General features: G+C 39.0%; 1 protein-coding gene and 1 long non-coding RNA gene across 2 annotated transcripts in view; both read right to left on the reverse strand.

Moving 5' to 3' along the window:
- Positions 1–24,444, reverse strand: part of LOC122421354 — a 310,048-nt gene that overhangs the window by 205,663 nt on the left and 79,941 nt on the right. The window contains exon 2 of the long non-coding RNA XR_006263470.1: positions 6,903–7,105. This is a non-coding gene — a long non-coding RNA (uncharacterized LOC122421354). The remainder of the gene's footprint in view (positions 1–6,902; positions 7,106–24,444) is intronic.
- On the reverse strand, positions 538–987 carry LOC122421352 (translation machinery-associated protein 7). The gene has a single exon (XM_043437220.1). The coding sequence runs from the start codon at positions 895–897 to the stop codon at positions 703–705; it is 195 nt and encodes a 64-aa protein (XP_043293155.1). The 5' UTR covers positions 898–987; the 3' UTR covers positions 538–702.

Below are 24,444 nucleotides of genomic sequence, written 5' to 3' on the forward strand. Positions count from 1 at the left end.
ACTTTCCTTTCTACTATGAACTAAAGTATAATTTTTGTCCTGGATATTTTTCATAATTTTGAAAATATAAACCTGAATCTGCCTCTAAGACTATCTTTCTGCTGTTTTGACTCAGCTGTTCTTGAAGAGCCACCCATTCCAACTTTGAGGGAACCACAGGCTTAAATGCAATGTCAATGCAGATTTTCAAAGGTAGGATGGAAATAAGGGTATTTTATGTTCTTCTCAACAGTCTTCAAATTCTACTTCAAGTGGCTTCAAGGATTATTATATAGAAGGTTCTTATAATTCTCTTGCAATGTGGTATTGTGCCCTAAAGAACCCAGAAATACTCAGAAACTGCAAACATGAAGAACTGATAGCATAAAAAGAATTTTAAATGGAAAATAAATCTTTCATAAAGATATTTACTTTTTGAACATCTGGATATCAAAAAGATTGCACAGAAATTCCAGGAAAGGGTTATTTTTCTTTTGACAATATTAAAATGATATTATCTATAATAACTTACTATGAAATATTTTTTGTAACCAATGCTTTTTTTTTTTTTTTTAACAAAAGTTTATTGTTAAATGTACAATAGTTTCCAAGACAACACATCATTCTAGCTATAGGCGGCAACAGATATCATGGTAGGGAATCCAGGTGTTTAAACAGGAATGGAACTAAGGGTCATCACTGCCTCAGGCGCAAGGGAACAGCTTACTTTTTGCCAGATTTCTTAATTCCACCAGTGGCCAGGGGGCCTTTCCCCGCGGCCTTTGCTTTTAGCTCCTCGAGTTCCTTCTGCTCCTCCTTCTGCTTCTGCTTGAATGCCTTATCTTCCTCGTCCATCTCCTTGGCTTGCTTCTTGGGCTGCTTCAGGGGCTTCTTCTTGCCACCTTCGCGGCCCGACATGGCGCCTGCCGCCCCTTCCCCAGACCCTGCCACCGGAAGCGGAGCTCCCCGTTCCAGCCGCCTGCGCCTATACCTCCACGCGGGCTGTAACCAATGCTTTTAACTTATATTTTCCAACTTGGATTAAATACGTGTATTTTACATCCAAGAAGGCTAATTCCTTCCCGGGTCTCACCAATATAAAATATAAATCTCACCAATATAAAATGCTTTGTCTTCTGTGTTCCCTGCTATTACCATCATCTGACCTTCCTGCTATCTTATTCTGTTAGTTTTGATACATACATACATCTCATCTACTATCTGAACACTCCTTGAGGAGAGAGAATATGTCTTAAATATCTCTCTCTGTTTCTCCCTCAAAATCTTATATACTGGAAATATCCTTGCACACCAGAGCTCCCATCTCTCATCCAACTATTTTTCCCCTTAGACCAATTAGTTACTCTGATCAGCATCTTTCCTATTCCATCTTTCCTGCTGTTTCTAGAGAGGCAAGCACTAAACAACATACAGTGGTCTAGACACAAACACACCCTAGTTTTACTTCAGAGCTACAACGCAGGTGGTAAACAGATTCATGTGCTTACAGCTTCTGTGTTCTGTGTAATCCCAGAATGTATGTAGGTACTACATGAAAAATTAAATCAGGTATTAGCTTGAAAGATCTAATGGCCATCTCAAATGTTTCAGGTCTCAAGTTTAACCATATTAAATATTCTTGTATTACTAATCATTCAGAACTGTTAATAAGATCCAGGCACAGATTGAGTCACTTCACTAGAGAAACCCACTCTCAGTAAGTCCAGAAAATTCAAAAATTTTTTATATAAAATCCAAAGCAATCTCCAGGAGAGATACCTTTCAAATAAGCACACAAATACTTTCTGCCTTATTTTCTAATGATTAATATTACACTCAAGTAGTACATGGACAGATTTTCAAGGCTAAAATCTAAGGCAAATGTCCAGATAATTAAAGTGAAATATCACAGTACTCATCTAAGTAGCTCACCTAAGTAACTGAAATAATTTAGCTATTATTAACATGTGGAATCAAGGGCCTAGGGTTAAATTCCTGGTCCTGTCACTACCTTCCACTGAGAGGACCTGGAATGGTCATTTAATCTCTCCAAGTGTGTTTTCTCATATCTTGAGTGAAGAAACTCTCCATCTACCTGAGAGAGATACTTTGAAAATTAAGTTAGAACACAGTTTCTCAACTTTGGTACTACTGACATTTGGACCCGCTATCTCCTGTTGCAAATCTGTGCACTGTAGGATGTTCAGCCACATGTCTGGTCTCTACCAACCAGATACCAGTAGAATACACGCACACCCCAGTAAGAACAATCAGAAGTGTCTTCAAACATTGCCAAAACTCCATTGTGGGGAGGGGGGCAAAAATCACCCCCACACTCAGTTGAGACTGACTCAATTAAATGGTTTATATAAAAGCCTTCACTTATACATGGAATACATATAGACCTATTATGTGCCAGACACTGTGCCCAAGTCAAATAAGATGTGATTCAAGCCCAGGGAACAAAACATTTCAATGTTAGAGAGTAGAAGCCACAGGAATTGGTAGCTAAATGGATGTGGGGGGAAAACAAAATGTTAAAAATAGTTAATTATTATTTAACATAAGTCAAAGAGTTTTTCCAAAAAACAGGAATATTTCCTAGAAGAAAACTCACTCCATGTAAGTGGTCACAAAATAAATATTGACTTCACTGTAAGGGCTTTAATTTTAACCAGTGGGGGAACGCACATAGAACAAGTACTCCCTTTCATCCATCCAATTTGCACTCCTATCACCAGAATTATCAAGACCAACAGGGGTTGTCTAATTCCTGTACTGTAATTGGACTATTAAGTCCACCAAAAAAAAAAAAAAAAAAGGCAGTAGCATGATAAGGAACAATGTGCATAGTTTATGGTTTCTTTATTTCATTCACTGAAGAACACACAATTTTAACATTTTCTAACAGTTTTATTCTATAGTGAACTTTAAGCCCAAGTCAAATGCATCTATACCAATGCCACAAAAAAAAAAAAAAAATAAGCCTGCATCAGAGTGAAAAACCAACTTTCTCCCATAACAGTAGAGATGTGCAACTTTTCAGTACATTATCTTCATGTGAGGTCCACACAGAGGTGACTATTAGCTCCCCCTTGCTGACAACATCTATCCATTATCTCATGGCAGTTTCTAGCTTGTGTGGCACCAGAAAAGTGTAGCTTAAAGACACAGAACACAGTATTCATTAGAGGAAAGCTAGTTAGAGGCTGCTAATGGGACCCTTTGGCTTCTGGTCCTGCCGTGATTTCTGAATGAGATCCAAGTGCCTAACCATGTCAATTTCAGATGAAATTCTCTTTGCAATTGCATGTTACCCAATACCCCAAAATATATGAAAGCCTTCCTGGTTTTTAGAGTTTATAACCCCCCTGACAATGAAGTTCTGTGTGGAAATATCAAAATTCAAGTAACAAAGACAATTTTTAGAGGATCAAAAATAGAAACCATTATTAGAATATAAAAACATTTGTTACTTTAGAATCCACATTTCTAAGAAAAGCAGCCTTATTAAATGACATTTGCTCAATAGGCAATTTTCCTCCATTTAATTTTCATAAATAGATCACTTTGAAATGTATTTCCCCTAACAAAGACTGCACATTAACAACAAACGATACAATATCTTTAAATTTTAATTAATGTCAAGAGCTTTATTTTGCTTCTAAGCAACTTAGAGAAACATGTTATTAATATAATTTAATTTAAGGGGGTAGGCATTTGTTTTCTATTTTTAAAAGGGTAGTTCTGAAATTCTGGCCCTGTCAACATCATTTAAACATTCCTGTTCCATGCCTCAATATAATAAACTAAATCAGCATTTTAATTGTGCCCATGCTTTGTGGTTCCTGGCAGCACAAAAAGATTCTCTGTGAGCATGATGTCCCCCCAAAAAGAACCCCACTGAGTGATTAATTACTAGTCTGGAATATATAAATACGTCTCTCAATAAAGACAGTATGAACTGCTGGAAGCTCTGACATTATACATCTCTGTAGGATGCCTTAACTTAGCAGACATACTCCTAATTCAAACAAGACTCTGGCTCTAGCATTCACTGACAGTTCTACTATAATACACTGTTTCTCTGTTGAACAGGATGTTTATTTTAATTAGCATCATTTGGTACATTTACAAGAATCAGAGGGAAACTGGGATTTTTATGCATAAATATGTAACAACCTCAAGATATATCTGGTCCTTAAGTAAGGAAGAACTGAGAACAACAAAAAATAACCTTGAATTTTTATAAAGCATCATCTTTAGTATTTCCCCCTTAATGTTACACCCTGACATTACTCATGTTTCATTCTGAGTTAAAGGTTTGACCAAGAAACCATAACTTTATAAACAAAGACATGAACCAGTAGGTCTATCTGGCTCTGTCTAAACCTCACATATAACTGTCTGGATTGAGAAGCTATCGTGGTCACTTTAGGGGAGAGAAGCTTATTAGAGAAAGGACTTATTTGCCACCTCCCCCTACCTCCGCATAGTAAAAACAAGAATTGACAAAATTTCTAGAACTGCTTCTACAAAACAAAAATAAAGTAAGAGGAATTACACCAATTACTGAAATCAGAAACTGCAAAGTCAACTAAGTTGAAAATAAAGAAATCAAGACTTGAAGCTGGCTCTTTTAAATTGGAGAACCGTCATGTGTAGCTTTTTTAATGCTCTGCATTCATGACCATGGCATTTATTAACAGAACTAAACACCACATCTCCTTCACCCCTTCAGTATGTAGTGCTTTTTTTCCAAAGGAGTGGGAAGGCAAGATAACCATACATCACTCCGGCCAGCCTAGCAATCCAGACATCATGTTCCTAACTGACCTATTTAAAGCAAGTTGAAAGAAAGGTTTCCTAAAAAGTCAATACATATTTGGCTGAGGAAAAAGCCATTTGTATTCAGACTTTTACCCTGCTGCTATTTATATTGGTATTTCTACTAGGCTTTGTCAAAGATAGATTTTGAGCATGGTCATCACACTTAACTGCAAGGGTTAAATCACTCAGCAAACGTGAGTCTGAACTGGACTCCTGGAGTAGACTACAAGAGTCACACTATTTCAACACCTTCCAGCAAGAGGTAGAGAACCCTTGAATCTTGGCTGGTCTTGTAGCTGTGACCATCAGAATATACATAAATGACACTACACTCATTCTGAGCCTAGGCCTCAAGAGACATCCCAGCTTCCATTCTCAAACTCTTGGAATTCTGTGTCCACCATGGAAATAAACTCAGGCTAACCTGTTAGAGGTTGCAAGTCCATGTGGGAAATGGCCCCAGTCATCCCAGTTGTCCCAGATGTGATCCTGTGGATCATAAATCAATCAGCCCTGGCAATTTGCCAGCTGACTCTCACTACATAAGTAAGGAGCCCAGCCAAGGTTAGTCAAGTTTAGCCCACATCGGATGAACTGCCCACTAAGCCCAACCAACAATGTCAATCTGCAATAAAATATTGAGCTAAATTAAACAGGTATTTTCTTAGCCACTAAGATTTGAGGTGGTTTTTATGCAGAAATAGATAACTGCTACAGATTCTACAACCTCTTAACTGTATCTTTCCCAGGTTTTAAGTCTCAATTCAAGTATTCTACTATGCTCATGGCCTTTAACAGGTACTAATGTTATATACTATGCTGACCTTTGACTTCTGATATTACTTCTTTCTGTAAAAAAAAGAAATTAGCACTTAAGCTAAATAATGCTGTATAGTTTTCTCAAAGTGTAGCTAAATATTTGTGATTCACATACAAATGCTCTCTAGAGTCCATAGTTTATATTTTTCATTATCTAACACACAAAACACATAGGTGTTTCAGAAATACTTGATTTGATTAGAAAGTAAAGTAGCTGGAATTTACAACAGATCTTTAAAACTGTTTCTGCTTTGCTTTTCTAACTTGTGGTGTGTGATTAATATTAGCCTGTTTCACCACAAAGGAGACTGATTTTACACCTTCATATCCCTTTACAAATACAACATATCGTAAGTGTCACAGTAAGAAAACAAGAATGATATAAAATTTAAAACTTCTATATATAGTAAAAGATACAAAGAACACCATTTTGAAAAGGTAACTAGGAGAAAATGGTTATGGTATATCCAACAAAGAGCTAAAAAGCAATAGCATACAAAGAGCTCCTACAAAGCCATTTTAAAAAAGACAACCCACAATAAAACTGAGAAAAATACATTGACAGTATTCATAAGTACAAATTAAAAACATGCAAAGAAGGCTAGTCTCACATATAATCAGAAAAAAGTATGTTTAAATAAGGATTTTGCCCAGATTATTAAAAATTTTAAAGATTAAATAAAATCCAATATTGATCACTGTATACAGAAATAGGCTTTCTTTCACAGTAGTGTAGCATGGCTTTTAGGATGTTAATTGGGCACATGCCTTTTAACCCAAAAATATTCACTGAAACCTTGTTTTTAATATAAAAAAACTGAAAAACTAAGTATTCATCAATACTCTCAGGTAAACACTGACTCACCCACCCGCAGAAAACTATGCAAAAATTTAGAAGAATGTGATAGATTTGTATATGCGGACATGAAAAGATCAAGAAATGTTAAATTTAAAAGGCAGGTTGCCAAAGAAGACTATAACACCATTTTTTATTAAGTATATAACTGCACAGAAAAAAAAAGGCTAGAATGATATTTTTAAAAGGCTAGAATGATACACACTAAAATAATAGCCATGCTCAGTTAACAGGGGGAGTACAGCTGAGAGAATGAAGGAAAATAGTAAGTTTTTACATCTTTATGTATCCCTTGAATGTCCCACAAGCATAGATATACGTGATGTGCATACAATTTGTTTATACTACACATACTTGATCAGGAGAAAAGGGCAGAGCGCAGACTCATTCAATCAAGGAGTCAAAGAAAGAGCTGTACCTTCACAGAGGAAATCCCCACTCACATCCTGGTTCACAGCCACGGCATGGTCAGCACTGACAGATGAGAGCCAGGACTGGCATCGGGTGCCCCTGTAGCATGATTTCCTCAGTGGCAGAGGAGAGGAGACACTGAGCAGCTAGCTGTGCCAGGGACACCATGTTTGCCATTTCAAGACTACTGTGGGGGCATCCTCCTGGAATCTGGAATTAAAAAAAAAAAAAAACAAGAAGAAAGTTAAACTTGAAAATCAACACAGAAAGGATCAGAGGAGAGAGATGAGAGGCTGCCTAAAAGAGCAACAAAGTTCGCGGTTACCGATCTCCAAGCAATCTCCTAGGCCAACCACCAGGTACTTTCACACATCGTATCTCACTTAATTTCAACGACAACCCTCGGTTGTTTTTATTTTATTGAAGGGAAAATGAACTTAGAGAGGTTAAGGAAATTAGCAAGGATCACATAGCCTATACGCACATGGTAGTGCCAAGGATTTGAGTTCAGCCCTGTTTAATCCAACACCTAAGTTTTTAACTATCATGAATGGTATGCCATCTCCTGTCACAGAAGCAGAAAGTCTTCAGAGTCAGCAATACTGGCTGATATTCTTGCTGTATGTGCTAATATAGCTAAGGATATAACCGGTAAAGTAAAACAAGTGTAGCTTAGCCATGGAAGCACAGAACAAAGGTTTCAGACAAGCACATGATGATAGTGCCTATTCAAAGAGTCAACAAGGACCTTGGTCCAGGGATCCATTTGGTTCCACCAACAGGCCAACAGGACCACATACTATATGGACAAACTAAAATTTCTCAGTCTTCCAGCATAAAGGCCAGTGCCTAGACTGTGGATTCACCAAGGCAATGTCACTCCAGAAGGCCTTTTAGAAAATGAACAGCTCCTCCATGGGCCCTAAGTGAGTTTCTTTTCTATTAGGAACTTCTATGGTCTTTCAGGTATATTTCCACTCCTTTTGGATATTTTAAGCCTATTTTGAATTCAAATAATCTAAGTGAATGACACAATCCATTGCTGAAGAATATATATATCACATATCCATCATAAACCTAGGCCACCTGGTTTCTCACCACAGACCTGGCATTAACACATACAGAATTAGGGCAAGTGGGGGTGCAAGAAAGGAGTTGCAGGGAAGGATGCTGTGTCCTTAAGCTTAAGAAAGAGACTTATATAAAAATTCTGGAAGGACCCACTAATATTTTGAAAATTCATGTACACTTTTACCTATTTTGTATATTAGAGGTCTACATGAGATTTTTTTCAAGAATGGATTCCACTGCTTTAAACAAAAAAGGCTTGGACACCAGTAAGATAGAAGGGAGGATGGCTGATGCTCGGTTCAGTCATATAATGACTACTGTTTCTTTGGAAATTAATTCTCAGGCATTTGTGACTATTGCTGATTGAGATGTGGTTGGGAATGGATTCCAAGCAGTTCTCCAGAGTGGCTCTACCAGTGCTCTTTTTGATTTACAGCCATAAAAGAGCCATCATAATTAAACCTTCACCCCAACCTTCAATCCTAAATAGATGTAGGTTTTTTAAGCACTATGTTGGGCACAAAAGGAATGCAGAGTTTTCTGGAAAGTGCTAAGCAATCCCTTCAGGAGGCAGAGAGAATAATCAGCATAGGCTCCAGACCTCAGGGGTTGAGTTTAAACCCCAGCTGCTGCTGCTGCTAAGTCGCTTCAGTCATGTCCGACTCTGTGCAACCCCATAGACGGCAGCCCACCAGGCTCCCCCGCCCCTGGGATTCTCCAGGCAAGAACACTACAGTGGGTTGCCATTTCCTTCTCCAATGCATGAAAGTGAAAAGTAAAAGTGAAGTCGCTCAGTTGTGTCCGACTCTTAGTGACCCCATGGACTGCAGCCTACAAGGCTCCTCCATCCATGGGATTTTCCAGGCAAGAGTACTGGAGTGGGTTGCCATTGCCTTCTCCGTTAAACCCCAGAGCTACCCCTTAATAGCCATGTAGTCTAGGGGAGGTTGTGTAATCTCTCCAAGCATCAGAATTTTTATATGTAAGATGTAAACTACAAACTACATTGGAGTATTGTAAGGATTAAATGCCAATAAAGTGCTTTGTACTGAGGCTCAGATCAAATCTCCTCAAATGTTAGTTTATATATTATCTCATTGGAAACAAAGATTTGAAGATAAAATCAAAATTAATTTGGAGAACAGAAAGCAGTACAACACAGGGAGGCCATGAATTGAACAGTAAACAGGGAACATGAAGAGGGAAGAAAGGAAACTAAAGATTTCATGATCTGCTGAGATTTGGGCTTCAGTCTATAGGGTGTGGGGATCCACTGAAAGTTGTTTAGTAATTCACTTGTTCAGAAACATACATGCTAAGTGCTTACTCTGTGCCAATCACCATTTTAGTGAAGGAAATAAGAAGGTAAGTAAGGTGGGATTTCTGCCCTCGAACATGTCCATTTTTTAGGAGACACAGACTTATAATACTAAGAGATGGGAGTTATAATAAAAGTATATACCAAGTGCTATGGAAAAGAGAGGGTGAAGTTTAGATGACTAAGTTTGGCAGAGAAGGGGAGATCTTCCTAAAAGTATAAGCAGCAGGTCAGAATGCGAATTGATTAAAAAATGAAGAGAGGTTTATCACAAATATAAGAGGATGAAGTATAACCACCCATTGAGAAAGCATAGAATAGCTGGAATTCAAACATTTGCACCTCCAGGCATCAGGCTGAACCTAAAGCAAAGGACCCTAAAAATCTGCTTCCTCATAGTCCACAGGCCTCTCAAAGATACAGGGAAAACACTTTCAAATACTTAGGGAGTCATCTCAGAAAGTTTACTCCTCTGAAGCTAATCACTGCTTGAATCTTAAGAGCAACTGTGGAGAGGATGTCAACGAAACTTTTCTCTTGTACACAATCACTGCCAGTTGAGGATGGGATGAAGAAGAAAGAAACAAGAGAATGATTACACAAATTTTAAGCAGTTTAATGTTGAAGGGGTGATAAACTGGATAATACCTCCCCCTGACAAAGATATCCATGCCTTAATTCCTGGAACCTGTGACCATGTTACCTTACCTGCTAATGAGAACTTTTCACGTGTGATTAAGGCTCTAGACAAAGAAATAGGGTGATATTTCTTTCAGGTTGGAGTGATGCACCTTGTAGACAGAAGTGGCCATGAGCCAAGAAAGGTAGTCTTTTCCTATAATCTGGAAAAGACAAGGAAACAGATTATCCCCCTGGAGCCTCCAGAGGGAACATAGCTCCATCAACACCTTTAGATCCATGAGACTCATTTTAGACTTTTGACTTCCAGAATTGGAAGAGAATAAATGTGTTTTCTTTTTGAGCCACTAAGCGCCAATACTTTGGTCACCTCATGCGAAGAGTTGACTCATTGGAAAAGACCCTGATGCTGGGAGGGATTGGGGGCAGGAGGAGAAGGGGACGACAGAGGATGAGATGGCTGGATGGCATCACTGACTCGATGGACATGAGTTTGAGTAAACTCCGGGAGTTGGTGACGATCAAGGGAGGCCTGGTGTGCTGCAGTTCATGGGGTCGCAAAGAGTCGGACACAACTGAGCAACTGAACTGAACTGAAGCTTAAAGTTAGTTACAAAAAAAATAGGAAAGTAATATGGGGAGATGGGGATTCCTTCAGAAACCTCAATGCTCAGGTAAGTATTTTATTAATCCTCTTAACAATTTAGAGAAGAGAAAAAAAACGGAGACAGAGAGAAGTTACAGCAAGTCATCCAAGACTAAACAGCAGAACAGGGAAGAAAATACTACCAAGTTTAATACCCAGAACACAACATGATTCTTCCAACTCCAAAAATGCAGAAAGCTCTCTGGAAGACTACCAAGGTTCATCTGAGGGAGAAGTTCAGGTCCTATACACAGAAAAGCCCAGGCATTTCATTTTGATGCAATCTCGGGGTCACAGTAAAAGGAAATGGTGGGTTATATTTGGTTTTTCTCACTGCCAGTAAAATAATGTCCTTGTTCTAAGTGCTAGTACTGATTCACTTCACAGCCAGGGATGTCCAGTCCCAACCCCCCCAAAAAGGTATGTCCATATTAGCCACAGAGACGGAGAGAAAACTCTCTTACCCTCCCAGGGCAGTCAGTTTATGCTAATATTTATGGGAGAAAAAAGAGAAAAAATGAAGTCAAGAAGAAAACATATCTTTATCACTCACATCCCCAAGCAGATAAACACACTAAGAACCCTAGGGAATGCCAAATTTAGTTCTTTGCATCATTCCCAACTTGCATATCTCGTGCAAATGTATTTAAATACTGTTATCAATAACACCACTTCCTAGAATATTTTTCATTTATGAATTTATGCCCATTTTGACCATGTGAAACCTGCAAATTAAACATACACCAGGAGACGAAGACGAAGGCAATACAGCAATCTCCAGCTAAGAAATTTGAAAAAAAAAAAATATATATATATATACACACACACACACACATATATAGGGAATAAAGAAAAAAATCAACCTTTGATGAAATAATTGCTTCTGCTGTTATTTTTTGCTATTGCTTCAGAAATGTTCTCTCTCTCTCCCCCTTTCTTGTCCCTATAGCAAGGTGCCCTGCTGCTGTGCAGATGAAAGGTCCAGTCTCTTTAAAATTTCATGCAGAGCTCTTCACAGCATTGAAGCTTTAAAGGCCCATGGCAAATACAACATATTGTTAACACTTGATGGAAGGAGATAAAAATTACATGCAAAATATACTATATATTCATTGTCTGGAAATAGTGCAAAGTTACAGGTTCCTGGTAACCAATATGGACTTATATATTCTGATTTCAATATTTTAAAAAAACAAAAGATACACGTGGAGTGAGTATTGTAGCCAAAATAAGAATGAAACGTCAAATCACCCATTGTTAGATTAGGGTCTTAGGATGTGTGAATAATTTTATTTACAGTTTTCCTAAATTATTTTAGATATATGAAATGTATTTGTGTGTGTGTGTTAGTCACTCAGTTGTGTCCAACTCTTTGCAACCCTATGGACTATAGCTCACCAGGCTCTTCTGTGCATGGAATTCTCTAGGAAAAATACTCGAGTGGGTTGCCATTCCCTTCTCCAGGGGACCTTCCTGACCCAGGGATCGAGCCCAGGTATCCTGCATTGCAGGCAGATTCTTTACCATCTGAGCCACCAGGGAAGACCTGTGAATTTAAAAGACACCAAAAGACACAAAGGGCAAGAAAAAAAAATATTTTCTAAAACTTGTATATAACATGGGGTTCTTCACCCTAAGTTATTTTTATATCTCTATAATAAAAAAATGGAGATGATACCTTTTTAATTTTCACATATAAAATTATCTAAAAAAACATTAAGAGGTAGAACTGAAGATAGTGGAATGCAGGGCACAGTAATTTCAAAAGCAAGTTTATCAATCATTACTCACTGAGGCTTAATTATAATGGGTGAATTTGATTTTAAAATTTTAAATTCACAAGTTAACCATCATTATCTATATATCTAAATTTTAGGTATCTTACTATAGCTGTTTTCAAATGGCCCCATTTAGCCAGACTCATTCATTTGTATTTACTCATTTTCTTTTGAACGTTTAATGGATATCTACTATATGCCAGGCACTGTGCTAGTTGTCAGGGATTAAAAAAAATCAGAAAGATATGGTCCCTGTATCCAGATGGATTACAGTATTGTAAAAGGAGATGAACACAGTAAAAGGTAAGTGTGACCAAGTCTCAGAGGTCCTATTGCAGAAGTGGGAATATCACAGTAGCACAAAGAGTAGCTGATTGGCTTCTCCTGTAGGAAGAAAAAAGTTCTATGCAACGTCAGTCCTTGACCAGAGGCTTAGAAACCACACAGGTACTAATGGTCTAAACCAAGACAGCAGTAGTAGAATGGGGGAAGAGGAGACAGATTTTGGAAAAATCAAGAGTAAAAAATCTGCGGGACTCAGCTACTGGTTAGAAGTAGAAAGCCAGAGCATGACAGAATCGTAGGATGAGTCCCAGATTTCTAATGTTGGTATCATCCACCATTTAAACAATTATTTCCTACCCAATAGGTGCCAGACACCATTCTAAATACTGAAGACATGACAGTGCCCACATAAGAATTCAAACCCCTAAACTTAGAGAACAAACGGAAAGCAACAACGCAAGAGTGCTATTAGAATTGATAAGTGCTATGAAGAAAATAGAGCAGTTTCAAGGAACACAGAGAAGGCCGAGACAGTTTTGTCATGGTGAACAAGATAAAACTGCAGATTCAGGCAAGCAGGGCAGGTTACAAAAGACTTACAGGCTAGGTGAGAATTTTGAGTATAAAGAAAAAAATTTGCAGGTTTTCAGCAGAAGTGACAACAGATCGTGGGGAAATAGATTAGGGAGTTAAAAAGGAAACAGAGAGGCTATCTCAAAGGTCTTTCAGTGATCTAGACTAGAAATGAAGGTGACTTGGACCAGGTAAGAAAAGTTGAGCATTTCTAGGGTCCCTATCAGGGATGGAGTTGGAAACTCTTGCAAATCGGTTAGCTGTGCAGGGTGAAGAAAATAGAGTAAGTTTATTATTGGGCTTTGCTTGAGGGACTGGGTAAATAAAGCAATCGAGATTGGGAAGACCTAGGGCAGAAGTAAGGCAGGGGAGAGAATCAAAAATATTTGGGGGCACGTTGGGTTTGAGACACCTCTTAGACATCAAAGTAGAGGTATCAGGTAGGCAGATGGTTACATGAGATGAAGTCAGAAGAGAGGTCAGGGCTGGATATGAACTGGGGAACCTCTCAGTATATGCATGCAAAGGGCCTAGGACTGAATGAGATCATGTGGCTTGGAGCAAGGGTATTAGTGGGAGGGACTGTCAATGGATGAGAGATCCCTGAGGATCTCCCACACTTAAGAGGTCAGGCAGAAAAGGTTACGAAAATCAGCAAAAAAAAAAAAAGACCATGAAGTTGCAGCCACAGAGATAAGAAGGAAACCTGGTGAGTGTGATGTCACAAAAGCCAAATGAACAGTGTTTTAAGGAATAGTTTGCTATGGGGAAAACATTTGAGAGGTCAAGGAATGTGAGGATAGAGAAGTAACCACTGGATTTGAAATCATTAAAATTTTTGGTAACCTTAGAAAGAAACTTTTTGTGCAAGTGAAGAGGACAGAGCACCTACAACAGTTTTGAAAAGATAATAAGATGTAAGGAAGCACAAACAGCTAGTGTCAGCAACTTTTATGATTTAAATGTTGTTGTAAAAGGCAACCTAGAGATGAGGCCTTAGCTGAGATGGAGAGTGAGGAGATGAGAAGTTAAGGAAAGGGAGATGACAGGGCATGTGTTCATTTGCTGGTAGTAACAATTCTGTACAAAGGCAAAAATTGATGATACAAAGAAGTGAAGTTTTAAGAAAGCAAAAGGAGATTTGATCCAGAATATAAGAAGTGGAATTCCTTTGATAGGAGTAGGCAATTGATTTTTTTTTAATCTACAAAGGATATTTCCAAATTTAAAAAATTTGAATATAGACTATATTAAGTGGTTTTATTGAATCAATGTTAATTTTCTTAGATATGAGAATGATAATGTGGTCACGTAAAAGTGTTCTTTTCCTCTGCAATAAATGCTGAAGTATTCAGATGAAACAAATGACATCTGCAACTTACTTCCAAATGATTTTAGAAAAAAGAGATGAATAAGACAGATTCTTTTATCTAGTAAGATAGATGAACCAAATAGGTAACATATTAACAATCTGTAGATTTAGGAGTAGTTGAGCACTTTCTGTACTATTTTTTCTGCTTCTCCATTGATTTGAAATTTTCCCAAATTAAAGTGCGGACATTACAGAGGCTTGGGATGACCCCTTCCTTACTTCAGTTCAGCCGCTCAGTCGTGTCCGACTCTTTGCGACCCCATGAATCGCAGCACGCCAGGCCTCCCTGTCCATCACCAACTCCTGGAGTTTACTCACACTCATGTCCATCGAGTCAGAGATGCCATCCAGCCATCTCATCCTCTGTTGTCCCCTTCTCCTCCTGCCCCCAATCCCTCCCAGCATCAGGGTCTTTTCCAACGAGTCAGCTCTTCGCATCAGGTGGCCAAAGTATTGGAGCTTCAGCATCAGTCCTTCCAATGAACACCCAGGACTGATCGCCTTTAGGATGAACTGGTTGGATCTCCTTGCAGTCCAAGGGACTCTCAAGAGTCTTCTCCAACACCACAGTTCAAAAGCATCAATTCTTTGGTGCTCAGCTTTCTTCACAGTCCAACTCTCACATCCATACATGACCACTGGAAAAACCATAGCCTTGGCTAGATGGACCTTTGTTGGAAAAGTAATGTCTCTGCTTTTTAATATGCTATCTAGGTTGGTCATAACTTTCCTTCCAAGGAGTAAGCATCTTTTAATTTCATGGTTTCAATCACCCACCATCTGCAGTGATTTTGGAGCCCAAAAAAATAAAGTCTGACACTGTTTCCACTGTTTCCCCATCTATTTGCCATGAAGTGATGGGACCAGATGCCATGATCTTAGTTTTCTGAATGTTGAATTTAAACCAACTTTTTCACTCTCCTCTTTCACTTTCATCAAGAGGCTTTTTAGTTCATCTTAACTTTCTGCCAATAAGGGTGGTGTCATCTGCATATCTGAGGTTATTGATATTTCTCCCGGCAATCTTGATTCCAGCTTGTGCTTCTTCCAGCCCAGCGCTTCTCATGATGTACTCTGCATATAAGTTAAATAAGCAGGGTGACAATATACAGCCTTGACATACTCCTTTTCCTATTTGGAACCAGTCTGTTGTTCCATGCCCAGTTCTAACTGTTGCTTCCTGACCTGCATATAGGTTTCTCAAGAGGTGGGTCAGGTGGTCTGGTATTCCCATCTCTTTCAGAATGTTGCCCAGTTTATTGTGATTCACACAGTCAAAGGCTTTGGCATAGTCAATAAAGCAGAAATAGATGTTTCTCTGGAACTCTCTTGCTTTTTCGATGATCCAGTGGATGTGGGCAATTTGACCTCTGGTTCCTCTGCCTTTTCTAAAACCAGCTTGAACATCTGGAAGTTCACAGTTCACGTATTGCTGAAGCCTGGCTTGGAGAATTTTGAGCATTACTTTACTAGCGTGTGAGATGAGTGCAATTGTGCGGTAGTTTGAGCATTCTTTGGCATTGCCTTTCTTTGGGATTGGAATGAAAACTGACCTTTTTCAGTCCTGTGGCTACTGCTGAGTTTTCCAAATTTGCTGGCATACTGAGTGCAGCACTTTAACAGGGTCATCTTTTAGGATTTGAAATAGCTCTACTGGAATTCCATCACCTCCACTAGCTTTGTTCGTAGTGATGCTTCCTAAGGCCCACTTGACTTCACATTCCAGGATGTCTGGCTCTAGGTGAGTGATCACACCATCGTGAGTATCTGGGTCATGAAGATCTTTTTTGTACAGTCCTTCTGTGTATTCTTGCCACCTCTTCTTAATATCTTCTGCTTCTGTTAGGTCCATACCATTTCTGTCCTTTATTGAGCCCATCTTTGCATGAAATGTTCCCTTGGTATCTCTAATTTTCTTGAAGCGATCTCTAGTTTTTCCCATTCTGTTGTTTTCCTCTATTTCTTTCCATTGACTGCTGAGAAAGGCTTTCTTATCTCTCCCTGCTATTCTTTGGAACTCTGCATTCAAATGGGAATATCTTTGCTTTTCTCCTTTGCTTTTCACTTTTCTTCTTTTCACAGCTATTTGTAAGGCCTCCTCAGACAACAATTTTGCCTTTTTGTATTTCTTTTCCATGGGGATGGTCTTGATCCCTGTCTCCTGTACAACGTCATGAACCTCCGTCCATAGTTCATCAGGCACTCTGTCTATCAGATCTAGTCCCTTAAATCTATGTCTCACTTCCACTGTATAGTCTTAAGGGATTTGATTTAGGTCATACCTGAATGGTCTAGTGGTTTTCCCTACTTTTTTCAATTGAAGTCTGAATTTGGCAATAAGGAGTTCATGATCTGAGCCATAGTCAGCTCCTGGTCTTGTTTTTGCTGATTGTATAAGAGCTTCTCCATCTTTGGCTGCAAAGAATATAATCAATCTGATTTCGGTGTTGACCATCTGGTGATGTCCATGTGTAGAGTCTTCTCTTGTGTTGTTGGAAGAGGGTGTTTGCTATGACCAGTGTGTTCTCTTGGCAAAACTCTATTAGCCTTTGCCTTGCTTCATTCCGTGCTCCAAGGCCAAATTTGCCTGTTACTTCAGGTGTTTCTTGACTTCCTACTTTTGTATTCCAGTCCCCTATAATGAAAAGGACATCTTTTTTGGGTGTTAGTTCTAAAAGGTCTTGTTGGTCTTCATAGAACCATTCAACTTCAGCTTATTCAGCATTACTAGTTGGGGCATAGGCTTGGATTACCGTGATATTGAATGGTTTGCCTTGGAAACAGAGATCATTCTGTCATTTTTGAGATTGCATCCAAGTACTGCATTTCGGACTCTTTTGTTGACCATGATGGCTACTCCATTTCTTCTAAGGGATTCCTGCCCACAGTAGTAGATATAATGGTCATCTGAGTTAAATTCACCCATTCCAGTCCATTTTAGTTTGCTGATTCCTAGAATGTCGATGTTCACTCTTGCCATCTCCTGTTTGACCACTTCCAATTTGCCTTGATTCATGAACCTAACATTCCAGGTTCCTATACAATATTGCTCTTTACAGCATCGGACCTTGCTTCTATCACCAGTCACATCCACAACGGGGATTGTTTTTGCTTTGGCTCCATCCCTTCATTCTTTCTGGAGTTATTTCTCCACTGATCTCCAGTAGCATATTGGGCACCTACCGACCTGGGGAGTTCCTCTTTCAGTATCCTATCATTTTGCCTTTTCATACTGTTCATGGGGTTCTCAAAGCAAGAATACTGAAGTGGTTTGCCATTCCCTTCTCCAGTGGACCACATTCTGTCAGACCTCTCCACCATGACCCGTCCATCTTGGGTGGCCCCACACGGCATGGCTTAGTTTCATTGAGTTAGACAAATCAGAATCTCTGGAGATGGGACCTAGGAATCTGTTTTTTATAAAAGCCCCCATGATGGTTTTGATTTGTAGTTCAACTGATTATCTATTACTGCATACTAACCACTTCAAAGTATACTGACTTGAAAGAACAACCATTTTAACTGTTCACAAATCTGTGGGTCAAGAATTTGGAAAGAACTTGGCAGAACGGTGACTCAGCTAGGACTTCAGGATTCAAGACTGCCTGACTCACTGTCTGTGGACTTGGTGCTCAGCTGGGGTTGCTCCATGTGGCCTCTTTCTCCAGAAGGATAGCCTGGACTCCTTAACAGCTATGTCCCCCTGCTATGGGAACAGAAGTTATGAGACCTGTACTTAGAAGTCTAAAATATCACTTCTATCACATCCTATCAGCCAAAGCAGGTCACAAAGCCAGATCAGACTCAAGGGAGTAGAGAAACAGACTCCACTTCTTGATGGCAAGAACAACAACATCATAGTAACAAAGCAGGTGTGGAGCAGAAAGGTGTGATTCACCGAGAGGCTGTTAAAACAATCTACTATAGACACCAGCTAAATTAGACTACCAATTTAAATAATACAAGCTTGTGTCACACTGTAAGTATCTTGTCCATGTGTAAATAGTTCTTCTAAAACTGTCTGAAAAAAATTAACCTTCTTAATATGAAAGAAACTTGCAATTTTATGATGCTAATAAGTTGCTCAATAGATCATAAACATTCCAAAAGTAAAATCCAGTCTACCCCGCTTATTGCAAGACTCCAGGACCCAGATTCAGATCACAGCAGTTCTGTAAAGAAGCTGAAGGACAATACAAGAAGTTCTACAAGAGTCACAAAAAGTTCTCACCAAACTCACAGATAAATAGAGATCAGAAATGGAATGGGATGCTTTGCCCTATGGGTGATGACAGAGATCAAACTTGTAACATCTACTCCTTCATTAACTGTTTTAAGCTTCATTAGCTGATCACCATGTTAACAGAGGCAGTGAGGCCTCCAACCAGGATATTGAATAGGAAGAGGAGTATAGGGCCAGGACCTCCCAAAGCAGAGTGACAGAAAGAAGATGGGAGAGGCTACTCTAGCTCTCATCACCATTACCAGAACTTCCAATCTAGTGGGGTCTGGATTAACATGATTTTTGTTATGTGTACGTATGAGACTTAAGTAAAGCCTACATGGGACAGTCCCAAATGTTTCCCTGAACAGAATGGCTTTTTGCACATGGTCCTTACTATGGAAAAATTTTATTCACATGACCTATCAAAATCAAAAACAGCATCTGATACTACTCGAAAGAATTACGGCATGCAGAAGGCTGACGCTTTCCGTGCCGTTTGTTTCCGTAGGCACTATGCACATAAACTGCCTCGCCGTGGCACCTGCTGGCACTGCGGTGTGGCAGCGCTGTATTCTGAAGCCAAGGTTACCTTGCTTAAAGTCTGAGCTACTCGCACTACACTAAGTATTGATAAGACCAAAAAGGTATGAATCTCTGATTATAGAGATCAGAGAATCAATTAGCCAGATTAGGAGGAATTCTGACTTACTCAAGGGCTACTAAAATTACCCACAGAGGAGAACTCAATAGTGGAAATGCATTAGACTCCATGGGCTCCTCTCCTGATTCTTCTATCTTCCAGGGGATCTTCCCAACCAAGGAATCGAACCTGCGTCTCTTAAGTCTCCTGCATTAGCAGGTGAGTTCTTCACCACTAGCGACACCTGGGAAGCCCTGCATACGCTCTTTATGGCTAGATAAATATTTGAAATACATGAAAACCATCATGGAGATGATGATTAACTATCAACACAATGTATTTTAAGAGCATATACCTTCACTGAGTTTTTATCCTACTATCTTCTAGGGGCTTTCCTGGTGGCTCAGTGGTAACGAAGGTACCTGCCAATGCAGGAGGCAGGAAGCATAAGAGATGAGGTTTCAGTCCCTGGGTTGGGAAGATCCCCCGGAGGAGGAAATGGCAACCCACTCCAGTTTTCTTGCCTGGGAAATCTCAAGGACAGAAGAACCTAGCAAGCTACAGTCCATGGGATTGCAGGAGAGTCAGACATGACTTAGCGACTAAACAACTGTCTTCTAGGTAACTTCCACTTAATATGTTTACTTTAAAACATGTTTTCATTTCAAAGCTGCATCTTTAAATTCTTAGCATCCCCCAAATTTTTTTCATTCTTCAATGACACTTTAAAACTTTACTCATGTTACCTACATTATGAGATATTTCTGTCATTTTTATTTACTACATTTTCACCCTTATTTTAGCTACTAGAAGGAATTATAGGAAGTATTCCCAATGCCAATCAAGTTTTATTACACAATAGCACAAACTACTACAACTGCATCAACATTTATCAGTATTACTATCTAAGCAGTGTGTGTGTTTTACTGAAACAATCTATAGATAGGCGGGGTGTGTACATGTGAGTAGCATTTTCTTGAACTTTCAGAATTTGGTCTATGTGATGTCCAGAGACAATCAGTTTAGGCAAAATCAAATGTTGAAACTGATCATAATTAGTATTGATCATACACTAAAATGGTAATACGATGTGAGAAATGTTTTGTAAAATGTAAAATATATATAATGTCCATGTACTACTAGGAAATTTAGGTAGCTGTCATATGGCTCCAAGTTTCAGCTGATAGATAAATCTTTGTAATGTTAAAATTCCAGGTGAAAGACAATTTACTGAAAGACAACTGACTAAAAGTCAAAAGACTCACTAAAAATAACATATATTATCTAAAAATCTGATGAATGTTCAACTGCAATAAGTAGTAATAGATGCTGACTCTCATTGGACAACTATGAGGTCCCAGACAAAGCTAAAGGCTTTACTTTCCTCATATATCACAACTGCCTTTGCCTCCTCAACTTTCCCACTACTCAGTATGTATAGAAACCCATGAAGCCTGTCCCACTGCTGGAAGCCTGAGGTGAAAGGGCCAAGAAGATGAACACTCACACCTTCTGTGGAAAAGGCACACAAATGAGGAAGCTCTGCCTAGCAAAGCAGTGATTTCCCGATTTTATTTTATAGATGAAGACACTGAGGCTTGAGGCATTAACCAACTTGTTGAAGATCTCACGGCCTGTAAGTAGCAAACTGAACCTGAATCAAAGCAGTTTCAAAACCTCAGTTTCAGTGGCTGTATTCCAATGCCTGCTGAGGGAAAGTTTATCAGTAATCTTCTCATGTATGAATTAGAGATTTAAGGAACAACAATTCTTAAAATATCTGGACTTGCATAAAATCATGCCCTTTAAGAAATCAAGACCATTTATGTTGTTTTCAATCACTGAACTTACTAAACAGTGCTACTGCCACTTCTCTAGCTTAGGAATCAGACAAAGCTTCAAGCTTTAGAATTTATGCTGAAATATTTCATGGGGTTCTTCTCTGCCTATTTCTCTCAAATCTTTTTTTCTATTAGTAAAATATTAACAGCTTTGCCCCATATGAAGCTAACAACAGAAAGATATCATGTAGCTGATACATTCTGCAAAAATATCCGCATGCAAATAGCTTACCCAAAAATGTAATTAAATTAAGGGACAACTGAATAGGTGTTACTTATTCAAAAAGTCTCCTTTAAGTTAATCAGATAATAAAGAACACACACCAAAAGAATCAAAGAAATAGAACATACCCTCAAGTTATATCACAAGGAAAAAAATCTCTCTGGATAAGAAATTCAGGTTTATTTTATCTTAAATCAGACCAAGGGGATTTAGGTTGCTTTTTTAATCTACTTGTTCATAATGATCTCTCAGATTAATCATACTGTTTAATAGAATATTATTATTAATTAGACATGTCATTGCTTCAGGCAGAAAATTATTGGAAAGTAGAAAGGTCTATATTCCAAAGGCTCATAAGAGAAAGATTTCCATTTCTATCACTGCACATCTCTTTCAGTTCCAATTCTCAATGGAAATTCCTCAACCAATTCCATCCTTGTAACACTAACATTTACAAGTGCCTCCCATTTATAAGATAGCTGAACTAGGGTTTGTCTTATAAGACTTTTTTGATGTTATTTATAAGGCAATTATATTTTCTTAGGGCATGTAGGTTCAGAAGACAACCTTTCTGTGTAGCTCAGATTTTTACCATCTTCCATTAGGGGTACTAGACAGAATTAATGCATAGGGAAGAACAACTGGGTCATCAGTTTTATCAGTCAGGCTGGTGTCCTCTCAAACGCTTTTGTTTCCATCTGGTCTCCCTTCATCACAAATCACTTCCGCTTCTTCCTTATTTACATAGCCCCTTGTATTTTTATCTGTGCCACTCTAGCCACATAGGAAAACTCTTATTGTTCCTCCTATAGGCCAGGACTCCATGAGTCTTTCTCAGATACCCTATACCTACATTCCTTTTGCTCCCACACTATGCTACATCTAAGAGGCTTCTAAAATCATACTGCTTTCCAGAACACCAGCATAAGAATGAGGGCACAGGTAACTCTGTCCCCAGATTCCTCAGTTTATGATTTGGCCCTATTGTCTATCCACTCTCACCCTTCATCCTCCCTTTCTCCTCCATCCAGCCTCCTTACTCAGAGTAGCCAAGCAGATGACCTAACCTCCCATTACACAGTGAAAAGGAGGACTCTTAAACAAAGCCAAACTTCAACTTCTGGCACACTTGCCACTGATTTTTCCTAGCTGTACAAAGTTCATCTCTTCACTTGTATCCCATTTCTCATCCCACCCTCCTCTTTAGGAATCTCCCTCCATTAATTTCCATCCTCTGTATCTTTATCCTATCTCCTTTACTCTTTCCCCTCAGCTACTAAAATAAATATGTGGCTATCATTAAAATATACACACAACATCAAAGACAAGAACCACACACAAAACTCCTCTTGACCCTCTTATCTCTTATCTTCCTGTAACAGCTAAGCTTCTTCAAAAAAATATTGAGAAGAATGTTGCAGGCAAAGGAAGAGTGTTTGTATAGACCCTGGGATGGCAAAGAACACAACCCTCTGAGAAACTTGAAGGTCTCTGTGAGTGGAAAATCAAGAGTGGTGGGAAGTCAGACAAAGGCTAGAGAACACTGGACTTATGATTCATGAAGGATATAACCTACATCATGGACTTGTTTGAAGATAAAGTAAGAGTGTAAATATTAAGTATCTAGTTCATGTAATAAAATGTAGCTATTGTATTTTATTATATACGACCCTGACTTTCTTCTAACTTCATTAAAGCACCCTACAAGGCTAGAGAAGTGAGAACAATCCCTTTGTCACTGGGTTGACAGTCTACTTGATGCAGATTTTATGCAGAATAAAGACAAACTCTCTCAACTGCACATAGAGGGCTCATTTGGAAGCATTTGGAAACAGTAATGGGTACACAGATGATATGAGTAGCACAATCAACATGTGTTACAGATAAATATGTAAAACTAAGAAAAAACTTGCCCTGAAGCTCCCATCCTGGGAGGTGGAGGTTGGGTGTGTAGAGTGAGAAATTGGACTAGAAATTGTCATTTAAAGCTAATTCCATCTCACAAGACAACAAAATTCAAAAGGTAGCCCTGGACTGAATCCTAGAGTAGAAAAACCCTGCTTAAAATGGATATCATTGGGGCAAAGGATGAAATTGGAGTATGTACCATAGACTACATAGAAGTACTGAATTTGATATGATTATGTATGAGAATATCCTTGTTCTTAGAAAACATACCAAGAAAGACTGAGGGGTAAAAAAGGGACGATTTATGCAACCTACTCTCAAATGGTTCAAAAAATAATTTTACATTATTATTCTATATAATATAAAATAATATCTTTAGATATAATTATCTCATATATATTATATATATTAATATTTAGTTCAGTTCAGTTGCTCAGTCATGTCCGACTCTTTGCGACCCCATGAATCACAGCACGCCAGGCCTCCCTGTCCATCACCAACTCCCAGAGTCCACCCAAACCCATGTCCATCGAGTCAGTGATGCAAGCCAGCCATCTCATCCTCTGTTGTCCCCTTCTCCTCCTGCCCCCAATCCCTCCCAGCATCAGGGTCTTTTCCAATGAGTCAGCTCTTCGCATCAGGTGGCCAAAGTATTGGAGTTTCAGCTTCAGCATCAGACCTTCCAATGAACACCCAGGACTGACCCCCTTTAGGATGGACTGGTTGGATCTCCTTGCAGTCCAAAGGACTCTCAAGAGTCTTCTTCAACACCACAGTTCAAAAGCATCAAATTTTCGGCGCTCAGCTTTCTTCACAGTCCAACTCTCACATCCATACATGACTACTGGAAAAACCATAGCCTTGATTAGACGGACCTTTATTGGCAAAGTAATGTCTCTGCTTTTTAATATGCTATCTAGGTTGGTCATAACTTTCCTTCCAAGGAGTGTCTTTTAATTTCACGGCTGCAATCACCATCTGCAGTGATTTTGGAGCCCAAAAATATAAAGTCTGACACTGTTTCCAGTCT

This window comes from Cervus canadensis, chromosome 18, assembly GCF_019320065.1.
Source record: "Cervus canadensis isolate Bull #8, Minnesota chromosome 18, ASM1932006v1, whole genome shotgun sequence".
In the NCBI taxonomy this organism is placed as follows: Eukaryota; Metazoa; Chordata; class Mammalia; order Artiodactyla; family Cervidae; genus Cervus; species Cervus canadensis.

Bases quoted from the DNA above. Each gene is read 5' to 3' on its own strand.
- LOC122421352 (XM_043437220.1), bottom strand. From the start codon at position 897: ATGTCGGGCCGCGAAGGTGGCAAGAAGAAGCCCCTGAAGCAGCCCAAG.